This window comes from Strix uralensis, chromosome 3 (genome assembly GCF_047716275.1).
Source record: "Strix uralensis isolate ZFMK-TIS-50842 chromosome 3, bStrUra1, whole genome shotgun sequence".
NCBI classification, from domain to species: Eukaryota; Metazoa; Chordata; class Aves; order Strigiformes; family Strigidae; genus Strix; species Strix uralensis.
In genome coordinates, this window is record NC_133974.1 from 102,601,450 (window position 1) to 102,622,314 (window position 20,865).

The 20,865-nt window shown below is 34.6% G+C and overlaps 1 protein-coding gene across 3 annotated transcripts in view; it reads left to right on the plus strand.

The window, feature by feature from the left end:
- The window catches only part of SYT14 (synaptotagmin 14), a 91,969-nt gene that overhangs the window by 10,403 nt on the left and 60,701 nt on the right, over positions 1-20,865 (plus strand). For 2 of the 3 annotated variants that reach the window (XM_074863633.1, XM_074863632.1), the window contains exons 2-3: positions 1,389-1,436; positions 16,298-16,462. In XM_074863633.1, coding sequence (XP_074719734.1) covers positions 1,389-1,436; positions 16,298-16,462 — 213 coding nt within the window. Of the gene's footprint in view, positions 1-1,388; positions 1,437-16,297; positions 16,463-17,738; positions 18,688-20,865 lie in introns of those variants that run through there. The other variant, XM_074863631.1, reaches the window with a different exon arrangement.

Below are 20,865 nucleotides of genomic sequence, written 5' to 3' on the forward strand. Positions count from 1 at the left end.
AATGTATATTTAACTACAAATACAGGTATCTTCTTCAAACATTTATAACACCATCTGTTAGTGTTATCAATTATGAGTTTTAAATGTGAGCTGATACTATAATATCATTATAAGGCATAATTCCTTTATTATGGAATGGAGTAATAAGTGCTATATAATGTATTTCCACATTTTTGAGATGGAAAGAGTTTTGTTATCTAAAGCTTGTTTCAGTGTGTTGTGAAGTGTTCGGAGCCCAGTAGTGAATAACGCATATGGAATAGATGTTTTGTCAGTTTTTGGAACTGTCTGTTTTGTACTTTCATGAGATTGCAGAGAACTGGGTATGAAAACGTAGGCAGTTCCCTTCAGTTCTGTATTAATATACGCTCAGTCTTTTGTTGTCTGTGGGAAAAGGCTTAGTGGGTGTTAGGGTATGGTTAAGATAGGCCATAGCTTGGTGTGGCTTGGAATTTCAAGGTTTGACCACGGGGCATATCATTCCAAAATATATTAATTTAAAGGATAAGAGGATCATGAATACTGTAAACATATTCATTATAAAATAATCATAATAAAAAAATAAACTCTTCCAATAATTTCTAGACACCATGAAAAGACTCTCTTCAACAGTTTGTCTGTTCCTCCTTCTATAAGGCTTAGCAATGGCTTGTTTCATGTCCCGTCCCTGTATCACAGCTTCCTCTTTCAATATGGTTGACTGAATGTATTCTGTTTCCTTTGTGGATTTCTTCACTGTCCTCACTAGGTATATAATGTATTGGTGTTTTATTTACTAGCTGTAATTCTAACATTAAGATGTTTTTTGTTAAAATGTAAACTAAAGCTTAATATTTCCAGAAATAATTTTATTATTATCATATAAATGTCTGAAACACTATTCAGCCTTTTTTTAATTAAAAAAAAAATCTCTTAAGGAGAAATTCCAGGTAAACCCAGCCTTTAGTAACAGGCTTTCTCTTTTTTTTTTTTTTACTGTGGAAGATAATCATAACATTATTTTGGCATTCTATTATGTTACAAATATTTTTCGATATTTTGAGAATTCTTCTGTAGATAGTAGATCCCTCAGAACAGGAAATTATGTTTTATATGTGGGAAAGATTAGTATGGCTCCAGTTAATTTGCTTGTGTTTGTAGTTTTATCTGTATAAATTCTATGTAATACTCTTCAAACTGCACTGTCATTAACAATATTAAGCCAAAGGAACATTTGTTGTTTTCTCCAAAGGATGTCATGTATAAATTGAAAATGTGTTAAATCAATCTTGCATTTTTATTAAATGACATGGTTTTACAGCTTTTTCTTTTACACTGTTTATAAGCCTTATTAAAAAGACAAATACATTTTATTTTCTACTATTTTCTAATGATTTATTTTCACATAGGTGGAGAACGAACTTGCGGTGTACATGAGCTAATCTGCATTAGAAAAGGTAAGCAATGCTTTGTGAAAGTGAACTTCTTAGTTTGTGAATAGTACTGGTGAGAAATCTGCTACCTCATGTTAGGATCTTACATTTTCTGGACCTTAGTGTTGCATCTTTGTGTTGCAAAATCTTTTGATGCTGACACTGTCAATAAAAAAAGAAAAATAAAATAAAAAAATATGTGAAATTCCAAAATGAAATTTGATTTTTCACAAGAAGGAAAAATGTGCATTTCCGATATCCACTGCCTTACATGGAAGTTGTTAATGTTGTTCAGCTGTGATAGGAAACCACAAAAACTTGATCTTTGCCTTGTCCAGATATTTGTAGGATGATTTGATTTTTAGTAGTAATAGAAAGTTGTGAGGGTATTTTAAACAACTGATGTAATGGACTGACAATCTCTGCCTGTGTTTTAAGTTGAATCCTAATGACTCAAGCTTCTTTGAAAACTACCGTATCAGTTATAAAATCAGTAATTGACAGATCATGAAACAGACCTGTGCTTAAGAGAAGACTTTTATAGGTTTAAAGCTGAGCTACAATGGCTGAAATTGGAGTTTGACAGAACAGCTCAGCTGATATAATGACTACATACATATCTGTTTCCTGTCCCTTTTGCCAGCCCTATGTTCCTTTCTGTGGCACTGCTGTTGAATCTCTGTGTTCTGATCTGAAAGCTAATGTTAAAAAAAAACAGTTTCTTCAGGGATTAGTTCCTTGAATTGACTCACCGTTAGGTCAGAAGTGTCTCAGTGCTTTCAAAAGGAAAGGAGCAAGAAAATGTGGTGGGAGGAGGGCTGCAAGACTCCTTTGACAGCAACTGTTAGACTGCTTCAGTAGTATTGTCCAGCCACATACTTAGTAGGAAGAAATTTTGTTTGGCCTCTGAGTAGAGCTTAGTTTCCATTGCATTCACTTAAAGGTTTTAGTAAAATCAGGGTTTTTTTTAAAACATGTACTTAGTATCTCTTAACTTCAGAATTAAGTCTATCAGTTAAGGTGAAAAATAGTTTTATGGTCACAAGGCATCTTTTCCAAATATTTATTAAAAGAATAATTAAGTGTTGTGTGTGGTTTGACAGTATTGTAATTAAAAACAATTTTCTGCTTTTTAAACTATGAATCATTTCATTCTTGCTTTTTTAATGACTTCCTTCTCATTTTGGAGAGGATGTTACTTTTTTATGTTTTGGTGTTGAGGTTTTTTGGTTTTGAAAAAACTTCTTTATTGCTGTCTCTATTTTTCTGTCAATGGGTAAGTCGGGACACATAGTGCTCTGTATTCCTTCTGTGATAGGCTCTGTTTTTCTTTCTGAATTATGAAGCTCATTGGAAGTTCAGAAGCCTACTGATAAAGTTTCAAAATCTATTAATTTTGCTAATCCCTATTTATTTCAGGGTATTGTAGTGATTTTTAAGAAAAACAATTTTTCTGCATTCTTGGAGGCAGTGCTGTATGGTTTTTAATGTTATTGCTGGGAAACTAAATTGAAAAGATGTGCATTTTTTTTAAGGTTCTATGTTATATTTGAACATTAGATTCTAAGCTCCGTTTGTCATTGATATATTATAAACATTTTTTTAAATAACAGTGGCATGCAACCTGTGTTTTAGCATTGATGGTTATAAATTAGCCTAGAGGTAAGTGTGATTAAAAGAGAAGTATCCTCTTAGTGCCATTTATACCTGCAATATGTTGGGTTCCTTTTCTCCTCATATGAGTTCCATGTTTATTCTAACCTTGTGTGCCCCTGTGCCCAGCCACGTTACTGACAAATTTCTCCTTGTAGTGTGTGGAGTGGGTGCATTCTTGTCTGTCCTCTCTCCCTACTTGAGGTGTACATATAAGGCAGAAGGTGCTTGCCATCATACTACAAATCTTCCAGTCGTGTAGTATTTTGGCCTCTGAGACTTTACATCATCTGATATGCATCCAAGATGTTTTTATGGTCTGACCAATGGCCAGGCTCATAAGGATTACTTTCTTTGCCAGTTGCCCAGGCCTGCTTGTTTGCCAGGATCAGAGTGCATGCTCAAGATCCATATTGACCTCCTCAGAATAGGAAGGGCTTTCCAAGCTGAGAATTCCTGGCTGTCAGCAGTTGAGCTGGTCAAATCAGACCTTCCAGCTCTGTCCTAAATGCCACTGGGTACTCATTCCAAGCTTATACAGGATTGATTTGAAAAGTTTTGTGGCACAGAGGTCTTCCTCTTCACCATCTCTTGGCTGTGCCATGAAAGCCAAGCCTTTTTTGGTCTGTGAACTCACTGTGGAAGTTTGGTGGACAAATTAAGTATTGAGGTTGGCACATGGATAACTCCCTGTAGCTTGTCTGGTGCCAGGTAAGTTTGCACTGTCCCCCTCTCCTTTTTCACTGGTGGCTGTGGCACCAGGATAGTACACCCCACCTCGTAGCATTCATTCACTCATTTTCATCAAATGCTGACTATGAGGCTTTGAGAGCTGGTACAGTGTTTGACAAAATGGTTCTGCATTTGCTATTGTCCTGAAAGCCTTTGATGCTTCCAGCCATGTGACTGTAGTTAGAGTGCCTATGTGGAACCTCTGAAACAAAGATTAGTAGTAAGTAGCCAGCATAATTAACTAGAGTTCTTAGAGATGTTCAGTGTACTTTTGTGCTTTGCTTGTCTGTCCATCTTTCTCATAGTCCTTCCAAGTACGTTGTTGTTGAGAAGCAACTGATAAACAACGATGTTCCATCTTATTTGTCCTGTACTGAATAAGGAAAAGGGAAAAGCAAGTAAGCAAGCATGTGTCTTCCATGAATAATGCAAAGGAAAACTTTCCGGTTTCAAGTGATGGAGTGTAATTAGAATTTACACGGGGATTATACGACTTGAACACCTGTTGCTGGTGATTAATTTTTCTTTCTGGCTAGCAAAGCAACACATTCCTAAATTGTCTTTTCTTGCCTGCCCATTCATTTTTGCTAGGAAAAAAGGAACCTTAGGGTATCAGATGATGAAATGTGGAAAGAGACCCGGAAGGTCTGCAAGGTTATGTGTGACCACACCATTTAGTTCAAATTATTTAATGAAAACTTCATATCTATATATGAAGATGTAACTGTAAAAGCAAACCCCAAAGCTTAAAAAGGAAATGTCTGCTCTAAGACTATTCAGCTGTTACAATGAAAATAATTTGAAAGTTCACTTTTCTTTTTTTTTTTTATGTTTGCATTTCTCAAATTAGCCAAAACCATGGAGGGTTGGTTTTTTTTACATTCCTGATCTTCAATTTTTTTAGGTACTCTAGACTGCAGTACTGGGACTGCAAACAGTTGCGTTTTCATTCAAAAGCATCATTAAAGCATCTTCGATGTTAACAATGCTTCCACTGAAATAAGTAAAACTAATTTGGTTTGTAGATTTATTTTTAGCTTTCTAAGACTCAAAGATTTACAAGTACCAGTTACAATGCTTATTGAATATGTGAGATTATCTGAATTCTAGTGTAAATATGATACCAATACAGTATCAGTACAGAACTCAGATTTGCTAACTAGAGGTGTAGCAATTGACTAGCACAGGGCCTGCTCCCATGTCACAAAATATTGTTATAGCTTAATAGTTGCCCAAGATAGATTGTGGTGGGTCCACTTCTAGTCTGCACAAGAAGGATTACAGTGCTTCTACAGTGTTTTGCTTGTTCTGTTTCCTTTTAGCAGATTCATACATTTTTGAGAAGAATCTGCAAAGAGCTGGTCAGGAGTAAGAAGACTGATAGGCTTTTCTGGAAAGCCTTAGCAACTAATTTGTATGTATTTTTAAATAGAGGCTTCTTATAAATTCGTAAATACAGGGGGTGTGTGTCCTGAAAATGTGCATATTTTGTGGATGTTATATAACATCTAATAGCTGCAAAATACAAACAAGTCACTTTCCAGCTATAGAAAAGATCTTTAAAGAATATGATCAGTTATTACAGAAGTTTGGTAATACAGCACTGAAATTTTGACTCCTGTGTTTTAACATCGCTAAGTGGTTGAGCTGTTTGTGTGGTTTTGTATTTACTCATTGTTGAATTCTGAAAATTGGAAAAAGGGAAAAGCTATTTTTGCTTTTGTTATAGATGAGCTGCTTGTTTACTTCTATTTAATGCAAATTTATTTTATGTACACACACATATTCAAATTCTTCTGTTCTGACAATACAAATTGAAGACTTGGCTAAGGAAAGAAGAGTCCTGCTTAGTTTAGTTAGTAGTGACTGAGTCATTTCATTCAGTCACTTACTGTTCTTGACAGCAGAAGAAGGTAACAGGGTTTTTCTGAAATTATTCAGTTAAAGGTTTGCCTTTTTGCTGGCTATTTTCCTAACACACAGTTGTTTTTGAGAGAGTCATGAGAGTAATGTTAAGTTGTTCATTTGGTTATTTACTACGGACATAAAAGAATTTAGGGAACTTGAGATCAGACTTCAGAAAATGTATCATTTCTGTCTGTAATGCACTGTAGCTAGGCTGCTAGTCTAACTTGGAATTGGCTGTTGTTAACTGTACTAATATTTTAATTAAAGCTGTTTTCAGGTTCTGTTGGTACAGACAAGACAGACTTGAGTGTTTATGATATTGAGCTGTAACTGAAGAAAAACCCTCTTTAATATATTCTGATATGTACAATACTCATTGTAGGACATGGAAGTGACTTAAAGCAGGAAATGTATGGCCATATTGTTTTTAGGTCTCTCACTTTTGTTCATTTGTATGTTTTTGAAGTAATGCAAAGTGATACTTCTAACTCAGCAATGAATTTTGTATTTAATCCATGGAAATGTAGATGAAATATCTGAGTAAGGTCTGAGTTGAGCAGATTTTTAAAATTATTTTTTAAGTCCTTTTCTCTTTTGCAAGGTGTTCTTTCTATTGTTGTGGCAGTCTTGCAAACAAAGGAAATTATTCAGCAAACTGCCTTTGTGACTAATAAAGGAACTGAAGTGCTCTTTAATATGCAAAAGAAAGAAGTTGCAAAAAGGCAGTGTCTTTGGCTGACAATGAAAAATGTCACTTGTAATAATAATTTTGAAAAGATAAGAAGGTAAGAATTTTTGTCTTGTCAGAAGTATATTTTAAGTAGAACTATGTCCTCTTTAATGTTCTGGTCAACTATCCTTATCCATTTGCATGTATCTGAATGTTAAGTTGCCAACTGCATTTAATTCAAATGGAAAAAAAATAATGTTTATTCATGAGTTTCATTTTACAAGTAGAAACATTATTTCATTGGAAGTCAACTGCATCTGATATTCAAGTTATATTAGTTTTTATGATAGTCAACACTAAGTAAGTGCTTCTGAAAAAGAAGCAAAATAATTTTTCTCTTTTCTCTCTGCTGTCAGCCACTTGGTGGAACTTCTTGTTCTCAGTCAAGAGAAAGGTGATACCACAGATGGTAGCAAATTTCTTTAAATTAGGTAACCTCACATTAATGTAAAACATTATAAATATATGTTGTTTTTACTCATTTAAGGGCTCAGATGTGGACAGTACAAAGTAAAGTGCATTTTCTCTTCTTACAGAGAGGAATAAAAGCTTCATTAAAAAGTATACACAATTAAAACTAATAATATACGGATAAAATAGTAATTAATCTGTTCATAATTGTGCACTAGTTAATTTTAAATAGACAAATACATGGGGTTTTTTTTTCCAGGCTAGAAGAAATTTTGTGTCCTTTATCCCATGAACACTACATTTAATACATCTGGGAGATATTATAAAGTATGGCTACATGTTAAAAAAATGAAAGTAATAATGTTAGAATTAAAAACACTGGAATATGTACTAAATCTTGCATTCTGTTGGAAAGCTAACCTGTATTTATATACATTTTGGACTAGAGAAAATTTTAATATGAAGTAAATATTTTTCTTGGAGATTATTGATGCCCATACAGGAAGCAAAGTTACGTTTCTGTGTGTTGTCCTGTGTTTGGAGTCTTCTGGAAAGCAGCAGCTACTGTGGTCACTTAACTCCAACTATTGCAGTATCTTTTCTTCTGTAGTAAGTTTTGTCTGTAAGAACTCTGCTATATCCAAACCCTGGCATTTCTTTACTTAAAATGGTCATATAATCATTTTTACTGCACAGTACTTTGCTATGTATCCTAGTTAATCACTGTGCTGTTCAGAAATCTCGATCCTGGATTGTCTCACACTTTGCTGTTAATTGTAGTGACTGATAGGAAAAATGTGGTTTTAAAAGACTTTTATTACATAGATTTATTTTTTTTTTTTTTTTTTATCCCCGATAGTGGAGAGCTACTTTGCAGTAGCTATGAACTTTTGAACATCAAGTCTCTAGACCCCTGCAGGTCTTTAATACTTTTGCACTGCGAGGATTATTTGAGGGTGTCATTAAAAAAATCTATGATCACTGCTGTTCTCTTACCCGGTGCATGGAGAATACAGTCATGTAATATGCTGTGTAATTGCAAAAGATTGTTGGGATTTGGAGGTAATCAAGATGAGTCCATGATCTATGTTTATTCCAAGTAGCAATGCGATGTTGCTTTTGCTGTTTCTTTTCAGAGATTTCTGTTGTGAGATATTACTTAATAGGAGATGAATTCCATGTGAGAGACAAAAGGCATTGAGGGACTGGTAAATCAGAAGGGGTGGCAGGCTGACAACTTCCTCAGCCCACAAGGATTTAGGAATTAAAAGATTTCTGTCAGAAGTTGAAATCTCCATCTCAGACTATGGCTTCTGTTATTCCTGAATTCTTTCTTAGATCAGTGATATTTTGGAGCCCAGGGTTCTCTTTTTCATGTAATTAGATTTATCTCCAAAAGACAGTTTCAGCATGGTATTTTAAAAGAAAGGGAAAGGAATCCTGTAAATGCCAACCTGCAGAGGCAGTACTAGAGCTGTTACATGTATTTTTGTGCAGTTATGTATGTTATTAGTTAACTTGCTGAACCAAGCCCTTTTTAATGCAAACTATAATTTATGAATTATATTGAACTCTGTTTGATGTAAATATTTAGTAATTTAATTGCTCATAATAAAATTAAATAAATTGAATTTTTAAATAAAAATACATTCTAGACTTTCTTCCTGTGTGAAGGAAGTCCTGGAATCTAGATGTTAGGATGTATTTTTTCTTATTAGTCCTTGTAATTAGATGTTAAGAAAATGAGGGGAAAAAGAAGTTCTGATTTATCTCTGTAGCAGTGCAGATTATCCCTCAGCCAGTGTGAAGTGACATAAACCAAATGGTGAAAAAAGTTGCTATTGTTTCTGATAACTTTCCACTGGAATAAAAGTGACAGTGGAGTTAGACCAGTGTAGCTGTCTTGTTACAGTAATTCCAGTACATTTTTTTCATGTAAACAGGCACATTTATTTTTTACTTTAAGTGTATGAGGTTTTTTATAAATTAACCTTTAAATGGCATCATGTATCACTTCAGATAATGTAAGTTTTCCATTTTCCCCAGTATTACTTGGAGATGTTTGTAAACAGATTTTTAAAGGGTATTGTTATTCCAAATAGTTAAATAAGCCCTTTCACCCTGATTTCATTCTGCCAGTCTTTCAAAACTTCTGAAAGGTTCATGTTACTAAAAATTGTTAATAATTTTCTTATTTAGGAAATGGTCTTTTGAGTTCAGCATTGAAATTCAATTGACATTTCAGGTTTATGTTAATTTAAAATTGCATATCACTCAGAGTAATATACTGGATATAGATGTTTAAAGTGTTGAAATACAGGTGGCTCATGTTGCATGTGCTTGTAATTTGTAGCAGAGAGTGTGTAAACTTGCTGTATAACAAAGTGCAAGATGCAGGAGAAACAAACACATAGGAAGGAACATCATCAGACTAGCAGTATAACAGGTATTCAACATAATACGCTGACAAATGTAGCCCTTAGTAGTGGGCTAAGTTAAGGCATCTGCTGCAGAAGAAAGACAAAATAACAAGTTTGAATTGATGGGGGCAGCATCTTTATACAGAAGAGTTTCAGTTTTACCGTTGCCTATATGTAGCTAAAAAATTAAAAACATTAATAGATGAGATTTAATTGCATGCTTTAAATTGAGCTAAAACACTTTTTTTGATGCTTGTTTTGGTAAAACATAAATAGGTCAATTCGTAGCAATGAATTACATAGTTTCAATGTTTTATATGAGAGGAAGAAGAAAGATGAATACGAAATATAACAGGAAGCATAGGAAATAAGTTTGGAATTTTGTCTCTTGACATGTTTAATGAAATGTTTAGAGGGAATTCTGAGTTCATTGTCATTGATTTTTAGCAGAAACATCAGCTAGTCCATTTTTGTGGTAAATTTCCTTCTGGTTTTTATATGGGAAAGTATTCTAAGAATAATAGGAGCTGCCACATAGAGTTTATCTTGTTTGTAAAACAGTGCAGGTAGTCAGGAATTTAATTTTTTAAGTCTTCTAACACAACACTGGATAAAATTTTGCCCCTTGTAGGTGTAGCATTTTGTGTAGGTAAACTAGGTTCTATTTACTTGTGATTGCTTTTTCAACTACTCCAGCAAACAGGAAGACAATAATTCTGCTAAATTACTGTGAAATATTGTGTATTGAGTTTACCCTGTCAAAGAAAAGCTGTTTAAAAAGAGCTGTTTAAAAAGTCTTAGGTAGCCTTCAAGTTCAGTCACTTCTAGAAAAGAGACCATCCAATGTAAGTAGTCATAAAAGAAAAAGATATTTACATATAAACTGACACATACGAAAGTACAGTTCTTATTCCTGTTGAGTAATCAGTCAGACCAAAGTATTTTACTTTCGAGCTGACTCTGAGGTACAGAGGGTTTTGTTTGTTATTTTTTTGCCATTATGACATGAGTTGTTGGTGAGAAATAAATATGTGCTGTTTGGAGATAAATAATTCAAGCATGGAGAAAAGGCAATCAAGGCATGAATCTTATTTTGTGGTTCAGTAACCTGTTCAGCTTTCTGAAAATATGTTAATATCTTGTGCAAGTTGGAAAGTTGGTATGAAATGACAAGCAGCAGTGAATAGCACTTGAATGAAAGTATTTTTGAGATCGACAGCACAGGTTATTTTCATGTAATGTCAAGATGTAGTGGTGTAAAAACTAATAACTAAATAATACTTCTTCAGGACTAAATACAAAACAACAGTGCTGTTTATTTAAAAGAATTTAAAAGGCTAAAATGGCTTAGATCAAGTTGTAAAAAAAAAAAAAGGGTTATAAATAAAAACAAGCCTACATTTTTCATTTCAGATGTTTTTGTGCTAGGATCTTAAAGGTAATTGAGGTTCTTTGGATCATACCCCTAATTTGTGCACAGAAGAGATAGTATAGCACTTGTAAATGAATAATTAAAACATCACTAAGATAACTATGTGGCTTTGTACATTACTAGCTAAGTGAACAGTATGATGTGGAGTGTGAGAGTTCCAAAAACAATTGACTGGATATTAATGTAATTGGTGGGTAGATACATATTAAAAACATTGAATGCTTTTTAATATGTCTGAGGATTTTTGTTGTTTTGGTGATATTTTCTTAAAGATGCCATTTTCTGAAGAGTTTGAAGCATCTTTTGGAAAATAAAAGTTGTTTAATAACAGGGAAATTATTTGAGAAAGAGATGCTAATTTGATATGTAAGATGAAGAGATGGTAAGTTTCTGTGTTCTCATAATTCTCATTCTAGTGATGATAATAATGAAAGTGAATTAAAGTGATGTTAATGTAATACTTCTGTAATGACTATAACTTTCTATGCCATTTCCATAGTCAGCATTCAATTAGTCTTAATAACTTTGCAGTAAGACATTTGTTCTTTTAGTATTCCTAAAACTGTGTAACATTGTTATGAATTTCAAACATTCATTGTTGTTTTTCTTAAGAAATGAGGATAATTATGAAGTTTATAAAAGTAGGACATTTGAATTTGAAATATGACTATGAGAAGGTGTTGCCTTTCTACTGCTCCGTAATTGTAGAAGAAACCACTGGGAACCTCAGAGTTTTTAAAATGCTTTGCATGGTACAATTAATGCCCAAACCAATCAGAATTTATAACAACGTGTTTTGAATCAAAATAATTCTGGTGCTGCGTGTGGCACAGATGTATTTTTATATGCAAAAAATAACTTTTTTTTTCTGTCTATGAAGTGTAACTGCTTGACACTTCAACTGTGAGAAACTAATTGAAGGATTAATGTGATATATAAAACTTTATTCATAGATGGGAATCTGTATGCATTTGCATGTGGAAAATTGAAGTACAATTTTTTTTCCTGGCTTTATAATGGTAATATCTTAAAGGATTTTAACTTGATAATATACTTAATCTGTGAACAAGCATTTTAAGATTCTTTACATGGGATGCAAATTGATACGGAAATATAATTTTCAAGTCCTATGTTCACACTGAATTACATAAATAATTAATTAGTCTTGCTGTAGCTAACGTTTCATTCTTTTTGTAAGGTATCAGCCAATGTTTTTTTTTCACTCCAGAAAGATGTCATCAGATACTGTGTTTCCATAGAGAACTATACGGTTTGCATACAGTGACTTTTTAATCTAATTAGTATCCGGGAAGTACTCGAGGGGGGGGAAAAAAAAAGTATGGTGTTTTCAAGTTGCTTTTAGGTTGTGGTTAACCTCCTTAAGCACATATTTTGATGGATCAAAGCAGTTTTGTTTGCTGAATATAAGTGTAAGTAAAAAAAAAAATATTTAAACCTACAGTTTTAAAAGATCAAATGTGAAATACTCGAAAGTACGCTTTTTTTCTGAAGGTGTTGTACAGTTAATTACCTTATTAAAACATTCACTGTCCTTTCTTGTAAATCACAGAACGACTGGAATTCAGTTCAATCCCTTACTCAAACCAATGTTGACACTGAATTCGGGCAAAGTTACTTAGGACAACCTGCTTCAATCATAAAGCAATTATCCTCATAGATAAATGTCTGTGGTCCCATTATCTTTATCTGTCTAGTCTTCCTAATCTGTCTTCTTTTTCTGCCTTCACTTTCCAACTTGTTCTGTGCACTCCATCCTGATGTTGCACCTTCTTCATAACTCATACTTTCCATTTCCTCACTGGACATCATTAACTTGTGCCTAATTGCCACCTTCCACTTCACTCTCACTTTTATTGGTCCCTGTGCCCTGGTGAATCACAGTTTATTCTTCTTACCTTTTCTGCCACTGCCTCTGTGTTTTGATAGGTGTTAGAACTGGAAGTTACTGAAGAATGAGGATTTTCTGCTCTTGGCCCGGTTTCTAGTCTCATTTGGGTCAGGAACAATAATTCAAAGAAAACTGGATGTTGTTCCAATAGCCCCAGACATTCTCAGTTATCCATATGCAGTCTTGGGAGGGGAGGAAGCATGCCTACTGCCAGCAGAACCTTGGGAAATTTCATCTGTTAAACTTTGAGGTTAAAAATGAATATACACAAGCTGAGGCTTTTGTCAAATCTCAGATCTTTCCCATATTTAGGAAGATTCCATGAAAATGGTAAATGGACACCTGACAAATTATAAATGAACACCTGACACATGACAATTTTCATTGCTCTTGATTGGGGAACACTAGGGCTTTTAAAAAAAATAAATTAGTCACCACTATAGTGGTAATTTTTTTTTCTTCTGCTCATTCTTGGTCATGGCTTAACTATTTTTTTTTGATCTTAAAAACAAGCAAAAACGCTTCAGTGTGAGGCAGAGTTGCCATAAACTTCAGCTGTAACCAGTGATTTTAATGAAATTATGAGCAACTCCAGACTTGTGAAGGGAATATCAGGTAATCTTAATAGGATGTGCAACCAAGGTCTTCTGTGAACAAAGAGATTATTGTTTCTTTTCTTCTTTTTGTTCATGATAATGAAAATATTTTTAAAAATGTTTTGGCTTCCTTTCCTCTCTGGTCCAGAATAGAATTCCATGTTTCTCACCTGGTTGCTTTGCTTGATGCAGCAGGATATCTCATCCCGAAGGACTGATGAGGAACTCTGTAACTTTATGGTTCTTTGTGTTTCTGTTGTACTGTCTGAAATTGAAAATACCATGTGCTTGCTCCTCCCTGTTGCACTGTTTTATTCTGGCCCTATTAAGCAGTTATACTGTGTTCTTATATTTCTTGTTCTTTCCTGGACTTTAGTGGGTTGGAAGGCGAAGGTCAGATTTTTAAGGTTTCCAATTATTTCTAGCTTTGCCTTCAGTTCTTCAGAAGACAGTGTCCCAAGCTTAACTCAGTTGAGAGTTGATTATGTTTTTCCTAGCTTTTCTGGTATGATCTAATAAAACAAGAAAAAAATTTCCTCAAGTTTGATATTGACTAGAGGTTCTAGTCTAATTGGGGTTTCTGTTTTATCCTTTTGGGACTTCTTTGGTTGCCATTCTGATATTTCTTTAGTTTTCTTTTTGTCTGAAAATTTTCAGGGTTTTAGGCACAATGTTACGTGATCTCTTCTGGTCAGAGATAAAAAGTGAAGCAAAAATAATTTTCGCAGTTTCAGATAGGTCTGGATGTCCAGCTCAAAACAGAAGTGCAAATCTGACTAATTCCTTTTAGATGATGGAAGGTGCATTTCTTTTGATCTTTTCCAGTTTTTAAAACACACCTGTGTAATTATTTAACAACAGCACCACAAACACAAATGACTCCTGTCATCCTGCAAAACAAACTGAGGAGGTTGTGGAACTGCATGTGTTTTCCAGTCAGTGCTTTTACATAGATGTATGAGCCCAGATTTACAAAGGACATATGTAGACTCAGAGAATAATTTAATTTGGAAGGCTTCTGGGAAAGTAATTCGCAGTTCAGCCCCCTGCTCAAACCAGAGCTAACATTCGAGTTGGATTCTGTAACCGATCTAGGCAATCTGTTCCAGTGACAAACCCCTTTTATTCTGGAATTTTTTCCTCTCATGTCCAACTGGAATTTTTCTTTTTGCTACTTCGGACTCTTGCCTCTTGTCCTTTTGTCTCTGAGAATGCAGAGTCTGTTGCCAACTTTTAATCCCACTCCTTTTTACATAGTAAAAGATGTTGCCACACAGCATTATACTCCTAAAGTGAAGTGCCAAGATCTTGGCAAATGGAATTCATAAATCTGATAAATCTTCATAATTTTTTTATAAATAGAAAAAATTCAATCCCCAAGAGTGGGATTTATGGTAGTGAGTAGAGGGACACTTAGTCTAGCAAAAAAGACAAGAGGAAAGAAAGGGATGTATGAAATCCTAGCTTTCATCCAGATGAATGCATCTGTGTTCAGTCCTGAAAGATGCAAATCTGTGTGTTGAGGCCACAAAAACCACTCATAAGTGTTAAGGTGTCTGTTACCTCAAGGTTTTACTCTTCCTCTTTAGAATGCAGGTTTGAGATGTAACTGATATAAGAGGCTATAGTGTTTATTAACTGATCAGCACACTACTAATAAACCAGTTAACAGATTAATTAACTAATAAACATATGACTCCGAATCACAGTTCTATAATGCGTTACACCATTGTTAATTGCATGCAGTTATTGAGTTCTATCACTTTTTTCTTATAAATTGCACCCAAATGTTACTTTTTAGTTCTATAACCGTTCACTTTAACCTCCCACACTACTTAGTAACAAATTTGCAGTTCTGTCACTGTTAACTCCTCACATCAAGTCTTTCAGATGTAGACCCAGTGGAGAGTCCAGTGAGTTGCCCAAGGGGCTTCCTTCTGACATCCTGGCAGCCTTGGTTAATAAAGCAGCTCAGCTTCATTATAGTCTGTGGGCATCTGCACTCCTTCTGTCAAAGATCTGCCCTCTCTTGTTCTTGAACTGCTTTTATAACTTGGTCGTTATTTCTTATGTTTCTAAACCCTCTTTTTTTGCTGCCCTTCTATATCTCTTTCTCTGCCCGGTCTCCTTTCAAGTAAGCAAGTTGGCCCTTAGTTACTCTTTCCCCATTGGTCCAATTTGCTATATCCATTCCCAGATTTCATATTTCTAAAACCATATCCAAGGTAATCTTGGCTTTAAATGGTATTACTGATGTTGTTACTTAGGTACAGATAGACTTGCAAGATTCTAGCCCTGCAAAAGATGCCCGATACTCCCTTTCAGTTATCTGCTTAATAGCAATTACATATCCTTATTTTATATACTTTCTAAACACATCAGTCTACTCCAGCCTTTTTTGCCTCTACCTTGTTTTGGTTAAGTATGCTTTATCTCTATTCCACTTAGCGCTCTCTTGGTTTATATGCAAGTGGCACATGTACCAGGGCAAGGAACATACCATTATGTGCTTTTTCTCGTTCTGTTTTTTGCTCTTTGCTACTTGTCAGGGAGCAGTGAGGGCCAGCTGGTCCTGAAGGTAAGAGGAGTCAGGAGCTGAGCATAACAGGTCTGACAGAGGGAGTGGCCTCATCAGCAAGGGCTCAGTCCCTCCCCAGCAGCACTATCTCAGAGTTGGCCCTGAGCCCAGGTAGCCAAACCTCCAGCCCCTTCCAGGAAGGGGGGATGCTCTTAGCATCCTTCCAGTGCTCATGCTCTCAGATGTTCCATCAAAAATCATCAGCCTTTTGGCATCTGCGGATAATATCCCCATTTTCTGCAGAGATCTGTCTTGTTATGGGGTCCAGTACTCTGGCAGAACCTCTTGCTCACAATGTCAGTCCTCCCTTAGATTAGGACCAACTACTTTTCTGTTCTTTGCAAAGATGATTAAATATTAACCCAGATTTAAATGGTGGTTTTTTAGTTACATCTTGCATATATATTTGGAACTTTAGTAGTATTTATTAATGATCAATTCTGATAAATACTATAGCTTTTATGAGTTAAACTTTTACAGGACTTCTAAAAATGTGTTTCTTTCTGTTTCTTTTAGTATCTCCTGAAGCAATTGGATTCCTGTCTGCTGTTGGGGTGTTCATTATTCTCATGTTGCTACTTTTCCTATATATTAATAAGAAGATGTGTTTTGAAAATGTTAGTGGTTTCCCAGATCTCGATTCAGGATACACTACAAGAAAGAACTCACAAGATAAACTTTGTAAGTATCTGAAATATGGTGTACTAAACTTAATTATAAGAATGCACGTTTTTACAAGGATATGTAAAAATACACAAATAATCACTTTACTCAAGTGATGAAAACACACAGTGTTGACTTTTCCCGTGACTGTGCAGTATGGGGAAAGGAAGAAACCTTTGTATTAACAAGCCACAGAAATTCAACAGCTATATAACTGAAGAGTTGACATTTACTTATGGGAAGATATTTCTCTTTCATTATGAGAATACACTTGAACATATTTTAAACATTCCATAATTGTGTATAATTAAATGTTCTCAAGTAAATTTGTGAATGGGGTTATTTGGTTTTCACTGTTAAAATCCTTCACTGACCTTTTGGAGAAGGTCTTGCATTTACACACCTGGAAAATAATTTTAAAGTAGTAAAACATTAGAAACTGAAGATGTCTTATCTCTGACTAACAAATTATTTCTATACCTTTTTGATAGAACAAGGTCTTTAAGGATAATGTGAAATGAAAAAAATTAGACCTCAAAAAAGATATTGAGGGTTGGTAAAATAACCCTTTTCTACTTCTGGACTGTGGAAATTGAATGGGCTTTGTTAGCTGACTTGAGAGGAAGGGACAGGCACCAGAGAACAATGGAAAATTTCAGAGGTTTTCTTATCTTCTGCCTCTTTAAAAGGTGCAGCTAAATTTTTATTTTCAATTTTCTTGGAGACGGAAAAAGTTCTCCCCCTGGAAATGAAGTCTGTCATCTTAACTTTCTTTTTGCTACAAAACAAGTCTTCATGTTCTGAAATATCTTACCTTATGTAAAAGACAACAAATATTTTTGGGGTGAAGAAGTCTCCATGATGCGTGTTTTTGTGCAGCTATTATGTTAAAAGCTTGTTTTAGCGTGACATTGATGAAAAGACATAATTTAAACGTCTCACAACTTCTTCTTTGCAGGTTAGAATAAAAAAAAGTATTTCCACCTCACACAGTTGTCTTATTTCTGAAAATAATGAATTTCATTATGGCTAGTTGATGCTGCAGTTGATGAAAGACTATGGTTTTGCTGGTTGATTGTGGCTTCATTTCAAGATATTTGCTTAGCTGCTTGCTTATTATTTTCAATGCATATTGAATGGAAAGAGTGAAGCTGCAACTTCCCCTGGTAAATGTATTGAGTTTGAGATAGCAAAGCAAATAGCTCTGAAGTTGAACTTGGAGAAATGAAGTTGATCTGTTCGTGAAACAGAGGACCTTTCAGTATTAAAAATTGTTGCAGAATAGGTTGGACAAATGGCGTTTTTCAGAAACCTCCACCAAAATCTGAACCTTCCCTCTGTCTCTTCTCTGGTCGACACGCTTAGCAGTGCTGTGGATGATCTGACCAGTGTTGTCGGAGAGGTTGGCTACAGTGTAGCTGATTCAGTAACAGAACAAGTCACAAGCATGATAAATGGCCTTCGTGCAGAAGATGAAAGCTCCAAAATGCAGGATGGTAAACCTGTGGAAGGGAGAGAGGAACATACACCGTCGTTAACTCACTCTCAAGAAATGAGTATGAAAGCGAAGAGAGGTACTGCAGAACAGAGAGAGACTCATTATTCTAATTCGATAGATTTTGTAAAAAAAGATACAAGTCAAGATGGAGTATCTGACCATGTCGTGGACAAAAACCAGTGCCAGTTAAAAGGCACAGATAGTAATAATCACTTAAGTGATACAAAAGTGCCTCAGGATTCAAACACTGTAGGAGGACCTTTTAAAAAGGAAGCAGTAGGAGGAAATGAGTGTTTTGTAAATGATAAGTTCTTGGAGGACAGTAACCTGAAAAGTAATAAATTTACAATGGAGCAATCTATTGAGGAAGAAAATAATTGCCTCCATGCAGTATCAGATAATTCTAAGAATCATTTGCATAGGAAAATCAAACCACGGTCACCTGGAGTTGATTTTAAGGATTCTGAAGACATGCACGATGTGAATGTTCCCCAAGCTTTAGAAACAAAGCTTGTTGAAGTAGGGAAGCAAAAGTTATCAGACTCCAGCTTGAAGATGCACAATGACCGTCCCAATTGCGTTAATGAAATCAAAGAAAAGAAATCTGAAACCTTTTTTTTGAGAAAAGGAAAATCCGTATCAAAGGATGAGGACGATGTGTCAACTACAATTGCAATAGTGGGTAAAAACGAAAACTCAAAGAAATCAGAAAGAGAGCTATGTAATAAGAAGACAGCAGGAAAAGGTGAGGAGTCCATCAGCAAACTGCATTCTTCAACCTTTCCTGAAACTTATGATACTTCCTACTTTTTTCACCTAATTTATACATTTAAATAGTGTTTCCTGTGGATGAAAGTAGGTCTGTGTTGTCCATGCTTCATTCTCTAATTATGTTGCTATTTCTTGGAAGTTAATTACTTTTTAAAGTATTACTTAAAGGAACTGATTAATAAATGCCTGTCCTATGTTCTAACTTTTCTTTTTCTATATACAGTTTTTCTTACCTTCTCTGCAATGCCTTGTGTGGTTTCTGTTGAAAACTATAATTAATACTGGAAACGAACACTTGTTCTATAAAAGTGGTTTTTATTTTATGTATTTTAAAAATATTGCATAAAACGTGATAAGATAAAGAAAAAAAAACTTCTGTTACATTATAGTAAATCTTCAGAATATATTTCTGGGGTATGCGAGTTAATAATTTCAAAACCCAAAACTCAATGAAAAGTGGCAATTAAGTGATTGTAAGTATAGAAAGAACTGAATGAAGCTTGTCTTATAGTTGTAGTCTTACAAAGAAAACCTATGTATTGTTGATATGGATGCTGTGTGTGCCGTCTTCAACATCCAGTCTTAAACAATATGACAGTGGAATTGCAATGATAGTTTGTGAACAAGAAGTAAAACCTTGCATTTTTATACAATTGTCTTGCATGCTGTGTAGTGAATTTTTAGAAAGCAACACAGGCTTTTCTGGTGATGCTGTTTCTGTAGAGAAATTAATGGTTTCATAATATAAATATTATTTTTTTTCAGTGTGTGTGTTTTCCCTTATCTGAGAATGTCAGTTATTAGTTCTTTTGGGTTTTGTTTTTTTGGTTTGTTTGTTTTTTTCTTAATTTAAATTTGATTTAGGAGGTGGTTTCCATGTTTATATGATAAACTATCATCTTATCTGTTATTTCTTCACATAATACAATATTTGTAAAGTATATTTGCTATCAAAAATGGCATTTTAGCTCTAATAATAGCTTTCTGTAGGTCAATAATTACACGTGACCTGTGTTAGCAAAATAGTTTTTAATAAGAACATGAATTCTTTTAGGCACGTTTCCAGCTAAGTTATAAAAATGAAAAGAGAAGTGGCAAGGAGAGGCTTAAAACCCTGAGGATTTTTTTTTTAATGTGCAAGAATCTATTTTTTTCCCAAGAAACTGAAACAGATTTGTATTGTTCATTTAAAAAATATTTGCATGAATAGTTGTATGTTTTAGCTTTAATGGGGTTTTTAAGTCCTCTGAAGAGGTCTTGTTTCATGACTCATAATGCCAGTATACCTCCTCATTCTTTTTCTTTTATGCTAGGAACGGGAGAAAAAATATCTGGTATCACTGAGAACTACTGGATGCTTACAAACATCAGTGTATTATTAGAGGCATAACTTTCAGAACTTCTTTCAAACATGTTGCTACCATGTTTTAACTATTCCATTCTTTATGCAGACTGATTAATGAACCTAATTTCATATTTGTGATACATTTCTTGTGATGATAAATGATGCATCTAATACCGATGTCTGGTTTTACTTTGTGTACCAGCTAAGGAGGCTCCTCTTTCTGGGCAGCATCTTGCAGTGAGTTTGCTAGCCAGAATATATCCTACTTGGTGTGATATTTTCAGTAAGTGATCAGTGAAATTGAACTTACTTTATAGCCATCCATACAATGAGAAGAACCATATCCGTTACACTTGAATTAAAATTGATAGCCTAAAGTTGCAAGATCTAGTTGCTCATTAGCAGTCTTTTAGGGCACCAGTTTTCCTATAAATACTAAATTAAGATTACATACCCATTGCATGTAGAGCTGGTAACACTGTCTGCAGTTAAGGTTTCCTGACATTTTCCATTTCAAGACCATATTTTCAGTTTCTTAAAACTGTGCCAAATTTGAAATACTTGGGATCAAATTTGGCATGCTTTCGTTCTGAAATATCTTTTTCTTTTTTTTTTTTTTTTTTTTTTAAAGGTACAGTTTAAAATCTTTAGCTGTTTCCAGGAATAGAGTATGGGGAAAACATGCTGGTTATCTGTGGAAAAAATTAGATTTCACATCTGCTTCACTGAGATACTTTGGCACCTTTGTATGTTGGAGTATGTACTTGAAATGTGGGAGAGCACTTTTCCCATGTCAGAGTTGCCCAT